At 51.7% G+C, this 16,891-nt stretch overlaps 1 protein-coding gene across 1 annotated transcript; it reads right to left on the minus strand.

Moving 5' to 3' along the window:
* Positions 1–5,331: 5,331 nt before the first annotated feature.
* LOC100905420 (cyclin-I) lies at positions 5,332–10,007 on the minus strand. The gene is made up of 5 exons (XM_018638377.1): positions 9,776–10,007; positions 8,335–8,515; positions 7,984–8,208; positions 7,294–7,434; positions 5,332–7,179 (listed from the first exon to the last, which is right to left on the minus strand). The coding sequence occupies exons 2-5, from the start codon at positions 8,479–8,481 to the stop codon at positions 6,748–6,750; spliced, it is 945 nt and encodes a 314-aa protein (XP_018493893.1). The 5' UTR covers positions 8,482–8,515; positions 9,776–10,007; the 3' UTR covers positions 5,332–6,747.
* Positions 10,008–16,891: the final 6,884 nt, after the last annotated feature.

Genomic DNA, 16,891 nt, shown 5'->3' on the forward strand with positions numbered 1-16,891 from the left:
TCCGTCCCGCCGTACTTGGGTGATATTTTGCGCAGCGATCCTTCTTGAAACACGATACGATGCTCTGTTTCCGTTTGCGAGTTTATTTGGGGTCAGGCTTCGACAAGCGAAACCCGATCTCCTTTGCATGCGTGTTCCCGCCACGATGGGGTATGCACGTCAGAATTGCCCGTCAGAAGAGCGGCGATGAATAATCATGCGAAGAGCTTTCTTCTCGGTGCGGGAGTCGTTTTCAGGGAAAATATTCAGGGAACGGGCTCGCTCGTGAGAGCACGTGGATATCTATTGCCCCCTGCCGCCGATGCCTCATTGCGATAATTCTCCGCGAGGTTCCCTGGATTCAAATACATACTTTCTGTCGGGATCTATGAACCAATTCTCCCATTGTGTTAATGTCTCTCTATGCTCGCTTGTGAACTTGTTTCGGAATGCAATAAAATCTCATCACAACGGAATCTTCGACAGCAAGCCAGTGCAAAAAACACCTCCTTCTCCTGTGTAATGTCTGGCTCGCCATAGAGATAATTGTGAAAATCTTTCCTCATAACGAATTCCTCCGACAACGAAAAGACTTCGCATGTCCGCAGAGTTCATTGCAGCGTAGAATTCCGCTGCAGAATCTCCCCCTTTGAGCAGATCTGTTTGAAGGTAACATGAGACCTCCGTAATACCTACGAGGTGATTCACAGACGAGGGATTCATACACTCTGTCCCAACGCTTGTTAACAAGATAATCTGTGCATGATTAAGTGTTCGAAGACGTCAGCTTGTTCCTATGACTGCGCTCAATGCCCGAACCGATGTTAAATGGCCGGTGAAATTATCCATGAATTATTCTCGCTGTTTGTTTTTACATAAACGCATGGCTGCGCGGAAAGATGAAGATGTGCATTGTCTCATGCCCCTGAATTTCTCGCGTTTTCAAAATACTTGAGGCGGTCCTCAAAGCCTCGTTCCGCGGACCGAGCCCTTTGGGCGCCCTCGCGACTGGATGCCTGAATGATTCAATTGGGGCACCGAAACTCACAAGACTGAGGAGACGGATCTAATGGGCACGAGAATCATGGCGCGACAGGGCTGTCATCGCATTCGGTTGCCCCGGATCCCGGGAGGCGTCGAAAGTGAAAAGGAGCTCCAAGCAGGCGTCATTGCATTTGAAAAGCTCAGCCCGACAGCTCGACTCATGGAAAAACACAGGAAAGATCGTAAGGATGAATGACGGCTCTGATTGAAATCCTTCACAAAGGCCGACTTGATGCGCTGGGTGGGGTGATCGCGTCCCGGAAACGAGATGATGAATCCCTGAAAAGGACCATTCTCAGACGGGGCGAATTCATGCGGCTTTTCTCAAGCTGAGCTCCGGGATCGCTCAGGACCTTCTCCTCTCGGCTCTGGAGCTTTCTACACTCGCCTGTCTCAGTAAGCGTAGAAGAGACGGGCGGCAAAGAGCTGCTGGCTGTGAGAATCGTTGTTAGGAAAACTCGGCTGGACTCGTTTCACGCGAGTCGGAACTGACAAGAAGAACAATGAGATGCCCAACGAGCCTGCTGTAATAGAAACGCCGTGACGCGGCCATGAGCGGTCCCGAATAGTTGAAGCGTCTCGATTGAACGGGGCATACCCAGCGCGCCGACGTCAACCGAAAGAGGGGTGTTATGCCAACTTGGTTTCTTGAACGTGAGGCTATCCTTCAAGGAGGTCGACATTTATTTTGATTTATTCTCGGAAGTCCATTTTATTTTATGAAGGTTTCGATGGTGATTGAATAACGCTATTCTCCGAGAGAGCTGATGGGTCGCGCCTGACGAAGGAGATGATCGTCGACCTTATTGCAACATCGAAATGCTATGAGAGAAGCCAGACCGCGATCAAATCAGACCTGCATTGACGAGTCGATGATATTATCGATACCAACGTTCAGAGCCCGGATGATCAAAACAGCACCCCTCGACTTAACGATGCGCCTTGAGGCTACGGCACTCATTTCTCATCCGATCCTCAGCTTTGGAGCAGTAATTTATTCAGTCTCCATGGACACCTTCGGAACGACCGTCTAATTCCACAATCTGACTTGATCCCATGCTGTATCAATCCCAGGTGGTCTCTGTTTCTCTCGCGGCCGCGGGGAGGAGAAATCATTGCTCCCATGCCGGTTCCGAGTTCCTCAGCTGATCCCGGACGCCTGTCGCCGGTTTCCGAAGGGCAACGCGACCCACGGGGGAGTACATTCTGAGCAGAACGCTTGGAAATAAGTTCGCTTAAGTATCTCGAAATAAGTATCTAGCTGACCAAGTCCCGCTGGCTCTCCTCGGAGCCGTGTCAATAATCTTGAGTACAATCCTAGACGGAGCTGCGGATCCTTCCGATCTATGGTTCATCTCCTCATGAGGGTACCAGAGCTACTGCAAAAAGTTGAGTCCGACCCCGAACTAGATACTGAGCCCAATCAGAGACGATGCTCAGAACCACCTCGAGGTTGACCGGACTGACGCAGAGGCATTCACGGAAATTCCGGCTCGCTGGTACAGAGAAGCGGAGACTCGAGAAAACGCAAAAGTGTACCGTGGGAAAAGTGGGCGCCGAGGTTGCAGTGGAGAAGGTCATTAGAAACTCCGACCGTGTCTGTTTCCACCACGAAGAACTTGATGCTCTCTGCCAGATTAAGTACTTGTACGCAACGTGCTAACCCCAATGATAACTCAACATGGCGCTCCAACATTCAATTCACGACCACCGGTTCCTGGAATGTGTATCGATTCCGGCTGAGAAGAACCCTGAGAATCCGAACGAAAATGAATGCTTCGGAAATCTGTGCGGTCGAGTCTCCCTCACCAACAACGAATAGGAGATATCCCTCGACGTTATATCCACCTCTAGAATCGGTCCCCGCCTGCACCTCGAGCTGCTTGAGAGTAGAAGCTCTCGCAAAGCGGTCCAAACTTCAGGATTAACTCGAAGTGATCCAAGATGATCATAGAGCGTGATGTGATAACAGATCAGTCAGGCACATTCCTCGAGACGCCTGATCAAATCGTCAAAGTGTTCCCAATCGGTGTGTAGGCGTTGGAATTACAGGCGCGCTCGGAAGCGCCCATCTCAAGTGCTGAGCATGCTTGGAACTTCCGTAACTCCGCGGAATCTGCGCGGTTCTAGATTGAGGATCCTCCACCTGTGGCTATACAAATATTTACAGGGCCCCGACGCTCTTTTGAATCAACACAGTGGGTCTCAAGAAAGAGAGTTGCGGTGTGAGCGTCTCCACTGATTCGTCGCGAAATCTCGAATGCAGTGAGCAGTGACAGAACGGTAAATAAAATGATCGATCCGCTGTCGGATTGCTATCACCGTCGGGAGCGACCCTACCCGAACTCGCATAGCTGGATCAAGAATTCCATAAGTCGGTGGGAACCCTTTTCCTCTCCGGCTGATCAAATCATGAGTTGGTCGCATCGAAGACTTTGGAACACGGAAAAAAGGTGATCGGAACATCCGCCGGAACCACTGAGAAAACAAGAAAGACATTCAGCCCCGATCGGTCGGTCGTGGAAAAGTTATTTAGCAGCGAAACGACCGTTGCTATAATAATTCAATTGAAATCAATTGCCTAATTCGGTTCCATCGGAGCAGCGCCTCATATCCCCGCCGATCCAGCTTTCGCGCAGTCAAGCCATCTTCCTCCGTGGGGAACCTGCTGTAATGCCCACGATCAACATCCAACCGATTAGAGTAGCCAGGGAAGGCATCGAATAATAGGTTCCATGATCTAAACACGACTCCTCATTTACGATACCTCTTTGCCTGTATGATAATTTCCAAGAGATGCTGGAAGCCATGCTGACTGAGAGACTCCGGATATTCCTCTCGGGGAGCCGCAAAGGAGCCGAGCAGCTTCGGCATGCCAACCAGAGACCGTTCCGCTGTGACATAACTTCTCGCTCACGTCAGTCAGATTCTGATTCTTGGAGTGTTCCCTCTACGGAATCGTTCTGTGATATCGTTCTGAACTTGAGACGTCATTCTATCCCTCCATACTATTAAGATGATAATCCCGTCATCAAGCGATCGAGCCAGTCAGAGATGTACTGTAGCGGGCTCCTGTGAGAATCTCAATCCCTTCCTGATAATGAGCATGATTTTTGGAGATGGGAGCGCGTCATTCCTCTAGAAGGGATTATTCCCAACAGGTATTCCCATCGGTGGCTCAATAATCATTCAATTGGATGGCTGTCAGAGGTCATTCAACGGTTTTTCCGCATGGGGTATCGAGAACAAGACCTCATTGTCACCGACGATGGGAAAATGTCAGAGATGAAGTCTGGGACTCATTCCACGGGTGAAATCTGGGAAACGGATCCAGATTTCGGCTTATGCAGTAATCGAATTTTGCGTGTTGCCAGTTAACTGCAGACGGATTGCTCCGCCGCCGCGGCGAAGAAGTGAACCCCATGACGAGACCGCGCAGAGTTCGAGTTCTCGCTAACGACGCGGGGGCGGAGCAGGGAGGAGGGGAGGGGGGTTCCTCCTCGAGCGTTCCGACTACCTATACTCTCTTTGTTGAAGCGAGAACATGTTTAGATGCTTCCTCTAGGATGCATTGAACGCGTCGTATCGAGGCTCTGCTATTGGCGGGGTATGGCAGTCGCAGAAGGTGACCACAGATTTCTCGCAACATCAGAGTACTGTTGCGCCCAGGGGGCTATAAATAATCATCGGAATGACCCGGCTCTTATATTATCTCACTTCCAGAGCGCAGGTTCCTTGCTACTATGTCGATTGCGAGAAGAAATGCCTCATATAGTCGCTTACGCTCGCTCAGGAATGGAATGACTCTGACGTGAGAGTCATTGTCAGGCCTCTCCGATCTCCAAGGGATTGACCATCATCGGTCCCTACACGTGGTTGTCGTTGCCTTCTTGCAGACTGTCATCATCTCGAAAACATCAAGATCGCCGGCGAGTAGGGTGAATTCTGAGAGATGAGATATTCCGGGGTCAAGGCTGAGCCTTGATCAGGAGAAGAATTGGAGGCGATAAAGAAAGAATGGTCGCCCATGTTTTTGGTGAAAAACTTCTTGCACGAGTTGCCCATCTCCTGCTGTATTTCTCGTCAGTCTGCTCGCCAGACTGGACATGTTTTTCCCGCTCCAACTCGATGGATTCAAACTTGCAGGACTTCACCAGGCAGCTAGGCCCAATCATTTCAAAGATTGAGCTGTCGGTAAGAATCCTGATTCTGCGAGTTCATAGCTATTCGCTCTTCACTTAAGCATGATTCCTCTGCTGCAAAGTTCCATCAAAGTTCTGCTACTATCTAATTGAAAGCTCCCAGATATTTCGGCTGCATCGCTGACTTCGAGTTTAATATCCGATGTACATGACTATTTACATTTCGACCAGGCTTTTTCACACTCTCGAACACGCAGTTTTTTTTTACATTTTCTCCATATATTATTTTTTTTATGGCAGTTTTCAGTATTTTCCTCTCTGGTGTGCTCACTGCTCGATAGGTTTGTACATCTTATGAACATCTCTCCTTTCTCTAAGCTTGGCTCCTTCATTGCTCTTCCGCGCGGGCGATTTCATATCCCATAGTCAGAGGACGCTAGCGGATCCACGTCGGTCCCGGGCTCCGCCAAGCTCCTAGTGTCGCCCGCAGAGTCGAGGCTGGAGAGACCTTCTGCATCCGATTATTGCTTTCTGTTTGGTCTCCAGAGCGAATATTATTCACCTCCCCATGAGATCCTAAAGTCTTCGAATTTCTCGGAGCCCACATTCACTCCATTTCGAGATTCCGAATTGAAAAGGTCTGGACATTTCCATGAGAGCTTCGCCGGCTCCCGCACTTCACGTTGATGAAACAATGGGGTTGCGAACGTTGCAGCCAGAGCTCTGGGAATGGAAACCTACGCGTACGAAAACCGAACCTTCATCTGACTCCAGTCTCCCCGGGAAGGAGTTCTCCGAAACTGAAGCTGAAAATTCTCGTGTGAGATCGCCGACGTTCCGAGAAGGGCTCGCCGTCGCATCTGGTCGCGAACAGAGCTCAATCCCGACACCCCGCAGAATGCGGTCGCTGTCCCGTTGGTTTTCTGGGATCATCGGGGATCTAGCCGGCTGTCCATCCGAAAAGTACTCATCGGATGAGTCCCAATCAATGATTGCAAGACATTGATAGGGGACCCTCGGAGACTTCTTCAAGCGACCGATGAACAGCAAGAGGAATTCGAAAAAGACAGCAAAGTACACGGATTTCCGCGATGAATGACAACACGTCGATCGCTTCCCTCGACGTGCGCAGCGCGGTGTTTACACCCGAGGCTAATTAGAGCTTGGTCGACTCACGGCCTTTTCTCAGTGATCGAAGATTCATTGCGGAAGCCTCCTCCGTGGGGATTCTGGAGTCTCTCGAATGCAAATTTGATCGCGAATTTTGGGACTGGATTGGTGCTCCGGACGAAGAACCAATCCAGGGCTCCTCGGATCCGCTTGGTGCGAAAGTTGAGGTGTGATGATAAATTAATTGAGAATGCCGACAATCTAAAGATAGCAGTGAGACAAAGCTCACGTCAGGAACTGATCAGAAGAGTACGGATGACCCGTGACCGCTATCGCTGCGAGTCAGTCCCCTCCCGACTCGAAAGTCTCTGTCTACCTAATTATGAGGCCGAACGCCTTCTTCCTTGCCTATTTTCCTCCACGCTTGCGATCTTCGGGGAACGCTAAGTTGAATATTCGTGAATGTGGGTTCTTAGACGACCTCGATCGTTGCTTGCCCCGTTGATTGGTGATTCTCCTCGGCGTAGAGCTTCTTGATCGAGTCGTAGATGCAGTCCTCCTCCTCTTCGTCAGGTTCCATCTTCCTTTTACTCGCCTGTCGGCGTCGAGACATCTGCAGGTGACGCGACAGCTCTTCTCGGCACCGGATAATATTCTCGGGCTTCCCGGAGCCAACCAGCGACTGGAGAGCCACCGTGATGAGCAGCCAATGAGGCGTAAGACCTTCCATTTCGAGTGAAACGAGGGCCAATGCGACGCTTGATGGCTTCTCATTTGCGAGAACGGAGTTCTGTGCCAGAAGCAATTGTAGCTTCGACTCCCAGAGTTGTTTCAGCGAGGCAATTTTTCGAGGACCTTCGTGTCCCAAGACGGATTCGCAGTTGTTTTCCAACAACGCATGGTACTGGAACGGCAAGTATCGAGTGAGGCATTTCAGAGGGTAAACAGAATCATCGAGGAATGTAATTGAGAGGGATATGTATCACGGATGCGGTCACTTTCTCTTCATAGTACTCACTGCGTGGAGGAAATCGAGCGGTGTAGCCCGGGTCAGATCCCACCCGAAACGTTCCAGAATAACTTTTTCCATACGTCTGACTTCGGAAACGCTGCACTCGCATCCACCGCATCGTATGAGCGAGGCTAGACTAGGCATCTCCTGTAATGAAAAATAGACCAAGCATTAGATGCATGACCCCACGAGCTCGCGAGTGTTCCTCTCGAGCGATTGAGATGCTTTTCGCTCGGAACGTCCTCATTTCAATCAAGAGTGAGTTTCGGTCTGATGTCGCTCGAGATTTTCACAGATTGAATATAGCCTGTATAGCAGGCAATATCCACGGGTGGCGGCGCGTCCCTAATAATTGTTCTGCATGTCTAGAATGCTTGGAGTCGGACCGTATCGACATCGTTCAAAGCTTTTCAGGGTGCTTTGCGAGAGGGAATCTGTCCTTGAGCGCTTATCGACCCAGAAGTCGACGACGAGAGCAGACCACTCGAGTTCTCACTCTCACTGAGGCATCCAAAGCTCTCGATATCTTTCCAGGAAAAACCTTCCTTTAAGGATATAGACGGATATGTCTCAGAGACTATAGCAAAGAACGCATCATCATTATGCCCATGATGATCGATGATCACCATTTCCCGACCGCGGAGGTTTCAACGGAAGGGAACCTGAAGATGCGCGCGAAACAAACGCGGAACTCACCTCATTGTCTAAAATCATTTTCGCAGCGAGGAAGAAACACGAGCACGCGATGACTTGCAGAAACCTCGGTTTCACGCGGACGAGTTGGAGGAACTCGTCTAGCAGCGTTGTCGCGAGGAATAAGACCTCGCTTGGAAGATGGAACAAATTCGCAATCGACGAAAACCAGCGCACCGTGTAGTCCCGTTGAACTCCGCTGATCTCTTCTTGGAGGGCCGACGAAGTCTGCGCATCAGAAAGAAAATATGAATACCCATCGAACTATCGCCCTCCTAGGAGATTTTCATGGAACATCCAATGCGAATACAAGTCCCCGATGTACCGGAGCGAAAAGCGGAAAACGATACTTACATGTGTAGCGTACTTCCTCGGCTTCCAGTGCGCTCGTTCACGAGCGAGATGTTTCTTCAAGAGAGACCCGACTCTCTCGACGTTCCAGTGGTGTCTCAGTTGTGCTTCGAAAGCGGCCGATAAAACAGGCTCACCGAGCGACTGCATGGCTGTATATGGCGAGAATTGCTGAATCAGAGATCTGTGGACGGATAAGGAAGATCCAATGAAAACTTTTGTCGATCGAGGGAATTTCGCGGCACCAATTTCTATTTCATCTCATCCAATTTTCCTCTGAAGTCATGGGAAATGTTGGGTGGCTGTGCTCTGGAGAGAGAAGATGCGAGCTTGACCTAGCACAGGCTAACGACCGCATTTCGCGACAGGGCCCAACAGTGAGTTAGCTCAAAGGTAAAAAACAGCTGTCGCTACGAAAACAAGACTCAACACAAAATCGTTCGCTGACTCAGATATTAATACTAATCCTTCCCCGGACTGATGTGGAATTCTACGTCGAGCAACGACGCCGACGTGACTGCAGATCTGAGAATCAGCTGGGAATCCAGTGGTTGACGTTCATAAGAAGACACCAGGTGGCGCCACAAGTAGCATCGTCATTGCCTCAGTCTGCCCAAGCAAAGGTTGCTATGGGCTCTGATGTCACTCGGGACATTGGACGACTCTCTATAGAAACAAGCGAACGGAAAGAGATTACGGCACATTTCGTCTCGTCTCAGATGATGTTCGAAATATGGCCCGACACCACCCGGAAGAGCATTACGAGCTCGGGTTGGACGTCAAAGGGTTGCATCATTCCTATGCCTGAGTCCGCCGAGAGCAAACAGAGTCTCATGGAGTAGGGGGACTGGCGAGCGAATGGGGACCGTGATTCCGCAAAGGGCCACCGGCCACCGACATCGTTTCTCTCCGAATGTGGAGCTGGCGATCGGCAAATTGCATCGGTCGTTGCATGGAGCAGCGTCAACGGTCCTTCAAGGAGTCTATTTTGCAGAACAACCATCTCTGTTATAGACTAGCTTCCGTAGTTCCGATACAGCCAGTACGAGCTCCTGCTTCCGCTGCTCCCGAGTCCCGAGCCACTCGCGGAGAACGGTATCGGAATAAAACCTCCCCAGGATGACCGTGATTGGTAGCCTCGAATCCCGATACAAGCTTAGATCTCCTCACCGTAACCTCTCTCGGGTTTATTGACCTTCAGATATTTCTCACGGAGAGACGATTAGACCGTCGGAACCCTGAATTCTGAACAGCATCCATCCGTGCCCTTCGGGTTTCTCGGGGGAGGATCTCACACAACGGAGCGTCGGAAGCAGCGACGAAAGCTATTGCCGAAGCGGAAAATCACTGTCGAGTCACCGCTGATGCAATTCACGGATCGGATCCCGAGGAAGCGGAGAGCTGCTCTGCTCGATACATGATTACATGGTAGCACGAAACTCACCAGAAGAAGAAGGAACACAAATCGAACACCCCTTTGAAGAACAATGATGTACGATGATGGAATGTTGTCGAAACTCTCCTCTTGTTGCCACTGGTCCGAAGCAATAGCAGCCACCGAAGTGATTAACCACTTGAAGGTAAGGTCAACGAAGGGCTTATAACCTCAGCCAACTTCCACCTCGAAAATGAGATTTGAAGGGTGAGAGCCCGATAGAGTCTTTCGAATGACTGCCACCAGACAGCCATAGACTGACTGAGTACTAGGTGGCTGCGGAGCAGCACATCAAGGGTAGTGGCGACGATGACGACCATGGCGCCCTCTGGGACGTGAACAGACAGACAGCGCTTTGCGTCAGCTCTGCTCGGACAGAACCAATGCTTCTCGATTACTCTCGAAACGAGCTTCATATTCGGGAGGAGACTGGATATCCGACATCAATCAGAAGAGAATGAGGTACCGGAAGCCTCTCGAGAATTCCTGATTATTGTGTTGTCTTGTTTATTAGGTATTATTCTTAGGAGATATAGGCCGCTCCGGGATTACAGATTCTCGAGATTGATCTTCGGGGATAGCTCTGGGTTTGGGTCGCTGAACACTGCCTCTTTCTCCCACGGCAAATCTTCGATCCGAGTCCTACCGATATCATCTAGATCGAGATACTTCCGCTTGTCTGATATGCGCTCAGGCGACGAAGAAGCAGGTATCTGCAAATCGAGTGACGGGGCAAGGCACGCGATATGAGCAGCTGGTCGCTTGCTCAGGGTGAGTCTCTCAGATACGTCAAGACTGGAATGGTTCGCTCGACGCGACGCTCCAACTTCTCTGGCAACTTCCTCGCTTCTGCGAGTGGTGGATTCCCTACTTTGATGCCGCAGAGAGCATTCCAAAATCCAGTGCACGCCCTACTCCGATTGGTTCGTTACTTGTCGTTCACAGCTGATCGAGCACCTAACCGATCTGCCCGTTACATTCAAATGCGAATCACTCCAGCCTAGTAGTACTCCTTCCGAAGCGCACTCGAATCAGCTCTAGCGGTGGCCCTTCCGTGGGGATGTTCGAGAATAATCTCTCACCTCCAAGAACAATCATGAACGCTGAGAGCGGTCTGGACGGAATCTCGCTTACGCATCCGTCAGAAGATGCTCATTCGAAACAGGCATGTACGGGTGGCTAGATCCTTCATCTTCCGGAGAGCGGAGGTCTGCTCCATAGGCGACTAGCTTCTCGGGAGATAAAGCGCGGCGCAAGCGTGGGCCTTCTGAATGGAGTACATGCTCACTAAGGCTGCTCAAACTACTCCATTGCGATCCACCACGGCACTGCAGAGGGGTCTTAGCGGGCGACGGGCTGGACGGGGATATCCGACTGTCAGCTCGCGTGGAGTTTCGAGAAAGTGCACATGCGCATCATATGAAGAGCGGTTTGTCATGATCGGTATCGCACATATCAAAATCGAATGATGATCGGTCGGCAGCAGAGACGTCGTCGGTAGCTTGAGACCCCCCTCAGCATCCGGAGACCGAACGGAGTCTTTCCTCTCGCAAGATCATCCGTTCTTCCATCGAAAGTTCACTCTAGTGACAGGGGCCTGGAAATCTTTCTGAGCTTCGATCCGGCCTCAAAAGGTCCGAAGACGTTACTGCTGTCGCCTTCGACACCTCGGACTACTCACGATTAGAATATGCAGGAGCTGCTGTCATGTCAAGGGTATGAACACATGACTCTGCCCCTCAACGAAGTCGGTCACTAATCTTGCACCGACACAAAACGGAACTTGAGGAGATGTATATCCATGCATACGTGACGAAAAAACGCCCATCCGCGGGATCAGCTTCAGACAACTGCGCACTTTGGCGCGATGGGTCACATCTGGGTCAGTGCGCGGCCCCGCGAGAGAGCTGGCAAGTGAAGCGACGTCGGCGTCTGACCGTGGTAACATCGGCTCCGCCCGCGACGTTCAAACGGAAGGTACCAATGATGCCCCGAAATGGTCGCTCCCCCTCCTTGCTAGTAGGCGTCTAGTCTTTCTCTCTTGTGAGTTTTTCGACACTTCGCTGCTCTAGAAATGACGGACGGTAGATTCGTCGGAAATTGGATGGCACGTATACATCTGGCGATCACGAGGCCTTCTTTTAATTGACAGGCTGGCAAAATCAAGGATATGGTTCTTCCGTGAAGTCATCCCCAACCCGGGCTCACTACGTTGGCACGAGAGCAGCAGATATCGTCGAGAAGTACCTCCAGGTCCTGCGAATATCGAGTGACTCGAATGAAGACGGAATCGGGAAAACATGGAATGATGCGTCGATTCTATCAGGGTAGCCTTCGGCATATGCAGGCCCGTGGATAAGACAGGACACACAGGATACACTCTGATCGGCGCAACTTCCGCTCGCCACTCGACCAACCGAATGGCCCTCGGTGCCTGTTCCGGTTTGGCCCCCCTCCTCGCACGAAGATCGACGAAATCTGCATACGAGTGCATTCCCATACGTTATTCGACATCGAGCGAGTGTCGCTTGCTCCCTTTAACGTGGCGGATGTCCCCCTCACATTCTAGAAAAGGCTACTTGGCAGAAGACAGACCCTCATCCTTAAGGGTGGGACCGAGAGAGATCCTCTGCTAGCAGGTCCCCCAACAGCCTTGAGCTAAGTGCGTCTATTGAGTACCTCACTGAGTCTGCCGAAGCCTCCCCGACTTGGGAACATCAGAGTTCACCTCAACCGACCGTAGAGGAGTCTGAAGGCATTCTCCTTCGAGGGATCGCAGAATCAGCTTCGAAACGTCAGAAAATCCGCCTTGCCCACACTCACCCGCTGGAAGTTATTCGAGATTCGGAGCCCGAGTTTGAACTCGGGCGTGGATGCGAACGCACAAATCTAATGGCACAAGTTTTTGGAATGATGTTTACCGGCCGATATCTTCTGTTGTGCTACGCCGGTGACGTTCGCGAATATACCCGGAACAAGCGAGTGGTGAGAGGAGCACGGTAGACGTCATTCAAGGTCGGAAACGAGACGCCAAGGCACAAAATCTGTCTGTGTTGCCTCACCCCGCCGCTACGGAGTGTCCCAGTCTGACGAGCGAGTGAGCTTTGCACGTCGATACCCTCCCGACGAACATGGCGATTGCTCGTCCGAGCAGCCAGATCCGAAGTTTGCGTCATACGGCTGAAATAATCGTCGATCTGGAGGGTTCCTACAGGGCTGGTTCACCCGCGTGAGATCGATACTGGAACACGCGCATTTTCGCCAGAGCGTCCGGGAAGTAGAGGGGTAGGGGGCGCATTACGTCGGCGGCTCATGTCCCGAATCGCCCCAAACTCAAGCTCCGTGGAGATTTTCACATTCTGCCTAGCTCTGGTCAGACGGTTGGGCGATCTCTTCAGATGGCATTATATTTTATGGACGAGGCATCATCCAGAAGTGTTCACCGTTGAGATCCACATGGAAATCTACCAGCGCGTTGAGCGTTCAAGGGCCCGGTAGCCGTCCGCTGCTTTTCAGAAATGCTAGCAGAGCGTGTAGGACTGCGTCCAGTTTTATAATGGCCCAACATCATGCATTTCGGCAGGATATATAGGTGGAGTGTTCAGAAGTTATTGCTCCTCACAGTGTGTGCGTCCGGTTCGCTGACTGCTCGAGCGACGGCGACGCTCAGAGTAGGTTGGACGACAAACGGCTTGGTCATTCGCCATCCTCGTCGTCGTCCGTCGTTCTTTCAGTCTGCCCGTCCCTACATTTGAGGCGAATTGGCGCGGCGGCAGGAAGGCCAACAGCTTCACCGGCGCTGTATTGTTGTGCCGCTCGAGATGATGACGATGGTAGAGACTTTCTGTCGGGGTCCCAGAGAACCGAAATAACAAAGTCGTCCACTACGACTATGGAGCCTGACGGAACCATCTCTTTTCGGTCGAGCCTTCGGGCTCATCAGCTGCTCGATCATAGGTCGATCTTCCGCTCGCTTCCTCAGCGACACGGCGAAGATTCCCCGACAGATGTGGGCGACCTTCCACACCTTTGGAGCCCTCCCATGCCAAATGGACCATTTCAATGCCCGGATTCGATGCTATACGCTATACTCTATTCGTCGGTGATTCTCGTGGTAGACGGCTAGCGTTGGAGCTGTCTAGATATTCTCGGTGATTCCCAGACCTCTGTGAGTTCGCCAATCGTCCAAAAGACCGTTATCGATCCGAGGGTCCGAAATATATTTTTCGTATTGTTTCATTTTCGCAGAGTTATCTCAGCATCATCTACCTCGCGTGAGGCCAAAGACGATGCGGACAACCGTCGTCACCAGCAGCAAGTCTTATGGGGCACTGCTGCTGGTGTTCCATGCAAGCTGCCAGGACCAGTCTCTTCCGAGACGCCTAGGTGAGAGCAAGGGAATGTCGGACTGAGAATCGAGAAACGAGTTCCGACCCGCAACTTGTGGGGCTCTATCGGTCGAGCGTGATGCACTGCTCCCGGAGAGGAGCTTGCTGACGAAGAGCAGCTTCGCAAGAGCTAACAGTCTCCTCGAGGTTCATACGTTCGACGATACGACACTTGATACCCTCCAAATCACATCACATCACCGAAAACTCCGGGAGATGATAAACATTGGTCGGCGTTCCATAACGAAGGGCGACGCCATCACAGGAGGGTCTGTCCACTGCTTCTTGGCACTACGCCACGAGCGCGCTGGCTGAGATCGCTGCCAAATCTCCATGGGTTGCTTTTGTTTCGTTGTTTACAGATCCTCGCGTCGCCGGACATACGCGAGCTGTTCGATGCTACAATGCCGTGCAATGTTCCGAAAGTTGAAATCGCCCGCGAAAGAACGAGTTCCGAAGCCACAGACCCCCGAACCGGCTGACCGAATGACTGTCGAGTCACCTGGTCCAAGAGCGCAACTGGTTGATTTGCTCATTTACACTCATAGTCCAAGCAATGGCGGAGAACGCCATGGGAACCGAGGCCTCTATCCGGACAGAATTACCGAACTGCAGCAGAAATGAGGACGTCGCGTCGGCGTCGTCGGCCGGAGCAACGAATTACCAGAAATGCATTGTTTCCATCCGGTGCTGCTTCTGCTTTGCTGCTTCGCAGCTTCGAAACTACAAGTTTAAGCACGAGGAAAGATAGCGATCCTCAAGGCGAATGTCCGACAGTTGGACAGATGACCGAACCCGTCGTCCGAGCGACTAGAATCGTCGGGTCATCTGAGAAATGCGTTATGCCTGAGTAATCTGAGGATGATTCCGAAAGTTACTCGCGAGAGGGCTCGTCGTATGCCGATCGGAATCGCCTCGCGATTGTATGCTGATGGAGAGAGCGGCAAGGAAGGCGCGTCTGGCCATCGTTTGAACACACTCATTGCAGAAGTTCATTTTATTAGCACTCCAATCATATCATGCAGTACTACTGCTTCGACCGCAGAGGCGACTACAGCAACGGAAACAATCGGTGTCAGCGACCCCTAAGGACTTCGCGACCGATTCTCCGCAACGGGCACGATGCTGGTTTCGGCCTTCCCTCACTCATCGCTTTCCCGACTTCGCTCTGATTGATTCTTGAGATGGTTCCAAGGCGACCGGGCTAGAAGCGATTCCTAATCCCAGCACACTACGTCAGAATCGACGAGTCTGGGGTAAAGCCACCCAGATAGAGACTCCGGCTAGGGTCGGATCTTCTCGAAGAATATCTCCTCTATACTATTGAAACCCGGGTACAAGGTTGAATCTTGTCCAGTCGACAGCAGCTATCGTATCGCTGTCGTATCCAGCTGTATATCTCACTCCCGCGCAAAGCGACTGTATAACCACAACAGATATGCAGCTGAGTGTCATGGGATCTGATGCGGTAAACTTTGGGGAAGGCTGTCACATCGAATGCCACCGGATCCCTCGGCGGCAAGCGACCGCTCGCGTCAATGTCTGGTTTCAGCGTGCTCAAGCGAGAAGCGGAGCAGAGCGAGTGGAGAGGTCACGTCTCGAATGTCGGAGCTCTGGGCGTTCACTTCGGACGCTTTGTCATCAGCGGCTTCTATTTCGCTCGTTGTGCTTTTTCGTTTGCAGCATTCGACGGAGTTCTTTAAGTTTCGCGGATCGGGGACATGATCACCTCTATGGCATCAACCGCTCATTCGAGTCCCAGCCCTTAAGGGAAGATATTATGTAAGCGGCTATCACTAGCGAGGAAAATGGGAGCGAGCGCCCTCAAATCGTCATCAACACCACATGATCGTTGTCCTCGAATCCCGACTCCCTTCTCCCCCGGCGCAAATGCTGATGAATCGGAGTATCATTTAGAGTTGAGCTCGATCGTGAGCAATGTTTTCTGGCACGGGGACCTGGATGACAGCTGCGTGGTGGACAGCTCGCCGTTGACGAAATACGCGGCTGACTGACGCTGAGAGAGGAGAGAATCGTAGAAAAGTCTCTTTCAATTAGGAGCTGTACTGAGCTGACTGAGCACGGTCGCAGACTTGCGTCGTCGCCCTCCGGTTTCCCGTCTGTGGAGGTCACTCCTCTGTGTTGCCACCTACATGCGCTCAGACATCGGGCTTCTGGCTGGAGAGGACGCCAGTTCTGCTAGCGGGCGCGCGAGCATATTCCACGTGCTGCTCCGTTGCTGTGAGAGACTGCGACGGATTACCTGTAGGTCGCTGACCTACGGCCTTGTCAGGAGGCTGTCGACCTTTGAAACTGTCAATCTTCGAGTCCGTTGACGGGTGGAGGGCCAAACGGGAGACGAAAATAGTGCCGGAGGGAAGATCGATCCCGAAAAAGCCCCGAGCTCACATCCGGGTTTTCGGGCTCCGAAATTTGATTGATTGACGGATTCTGTAGACTATCTCTTCCGCCTCCGAGACGAACCGAGCGTCTCGTGTTACATCGGGAAGCGGTGGATTCATAGGTGTTTACCGACGTTTTATCAACCGGATAAGATGCGTAGCGCTACTCACGGCTGACTATCGGTTGTGACAAGTGCAAAAGCCGTCCAAGTAAACAGAAAACGACGGAACATTCTCCGCACATCGGCACTCGGAGAGCCGCTGACTCTTCACTTACACGCCGATTGGAAGCTCGCTCGAAATTCGCTGCCCGGGATTTTCCGAAAATCGTACCA

The sequence above is a fragment of the Galendromus occidentalis genome, unplaced genomic scaffold (genome assembly GCF_000255335.2).
Source record: "Galendromus occidentalis unplaced genomic scaffold, Mocc_1.1 scf7180000076944, whole genome shotgun sequence".
Classification (NCBI taxonomy): domain Eukaryota; kingdom Metazoa; phylum Arthropoda; class Arachnida; order Mesostigmata; family Phytoseiidae; genus Galendromus; species Galendromus occidentalis.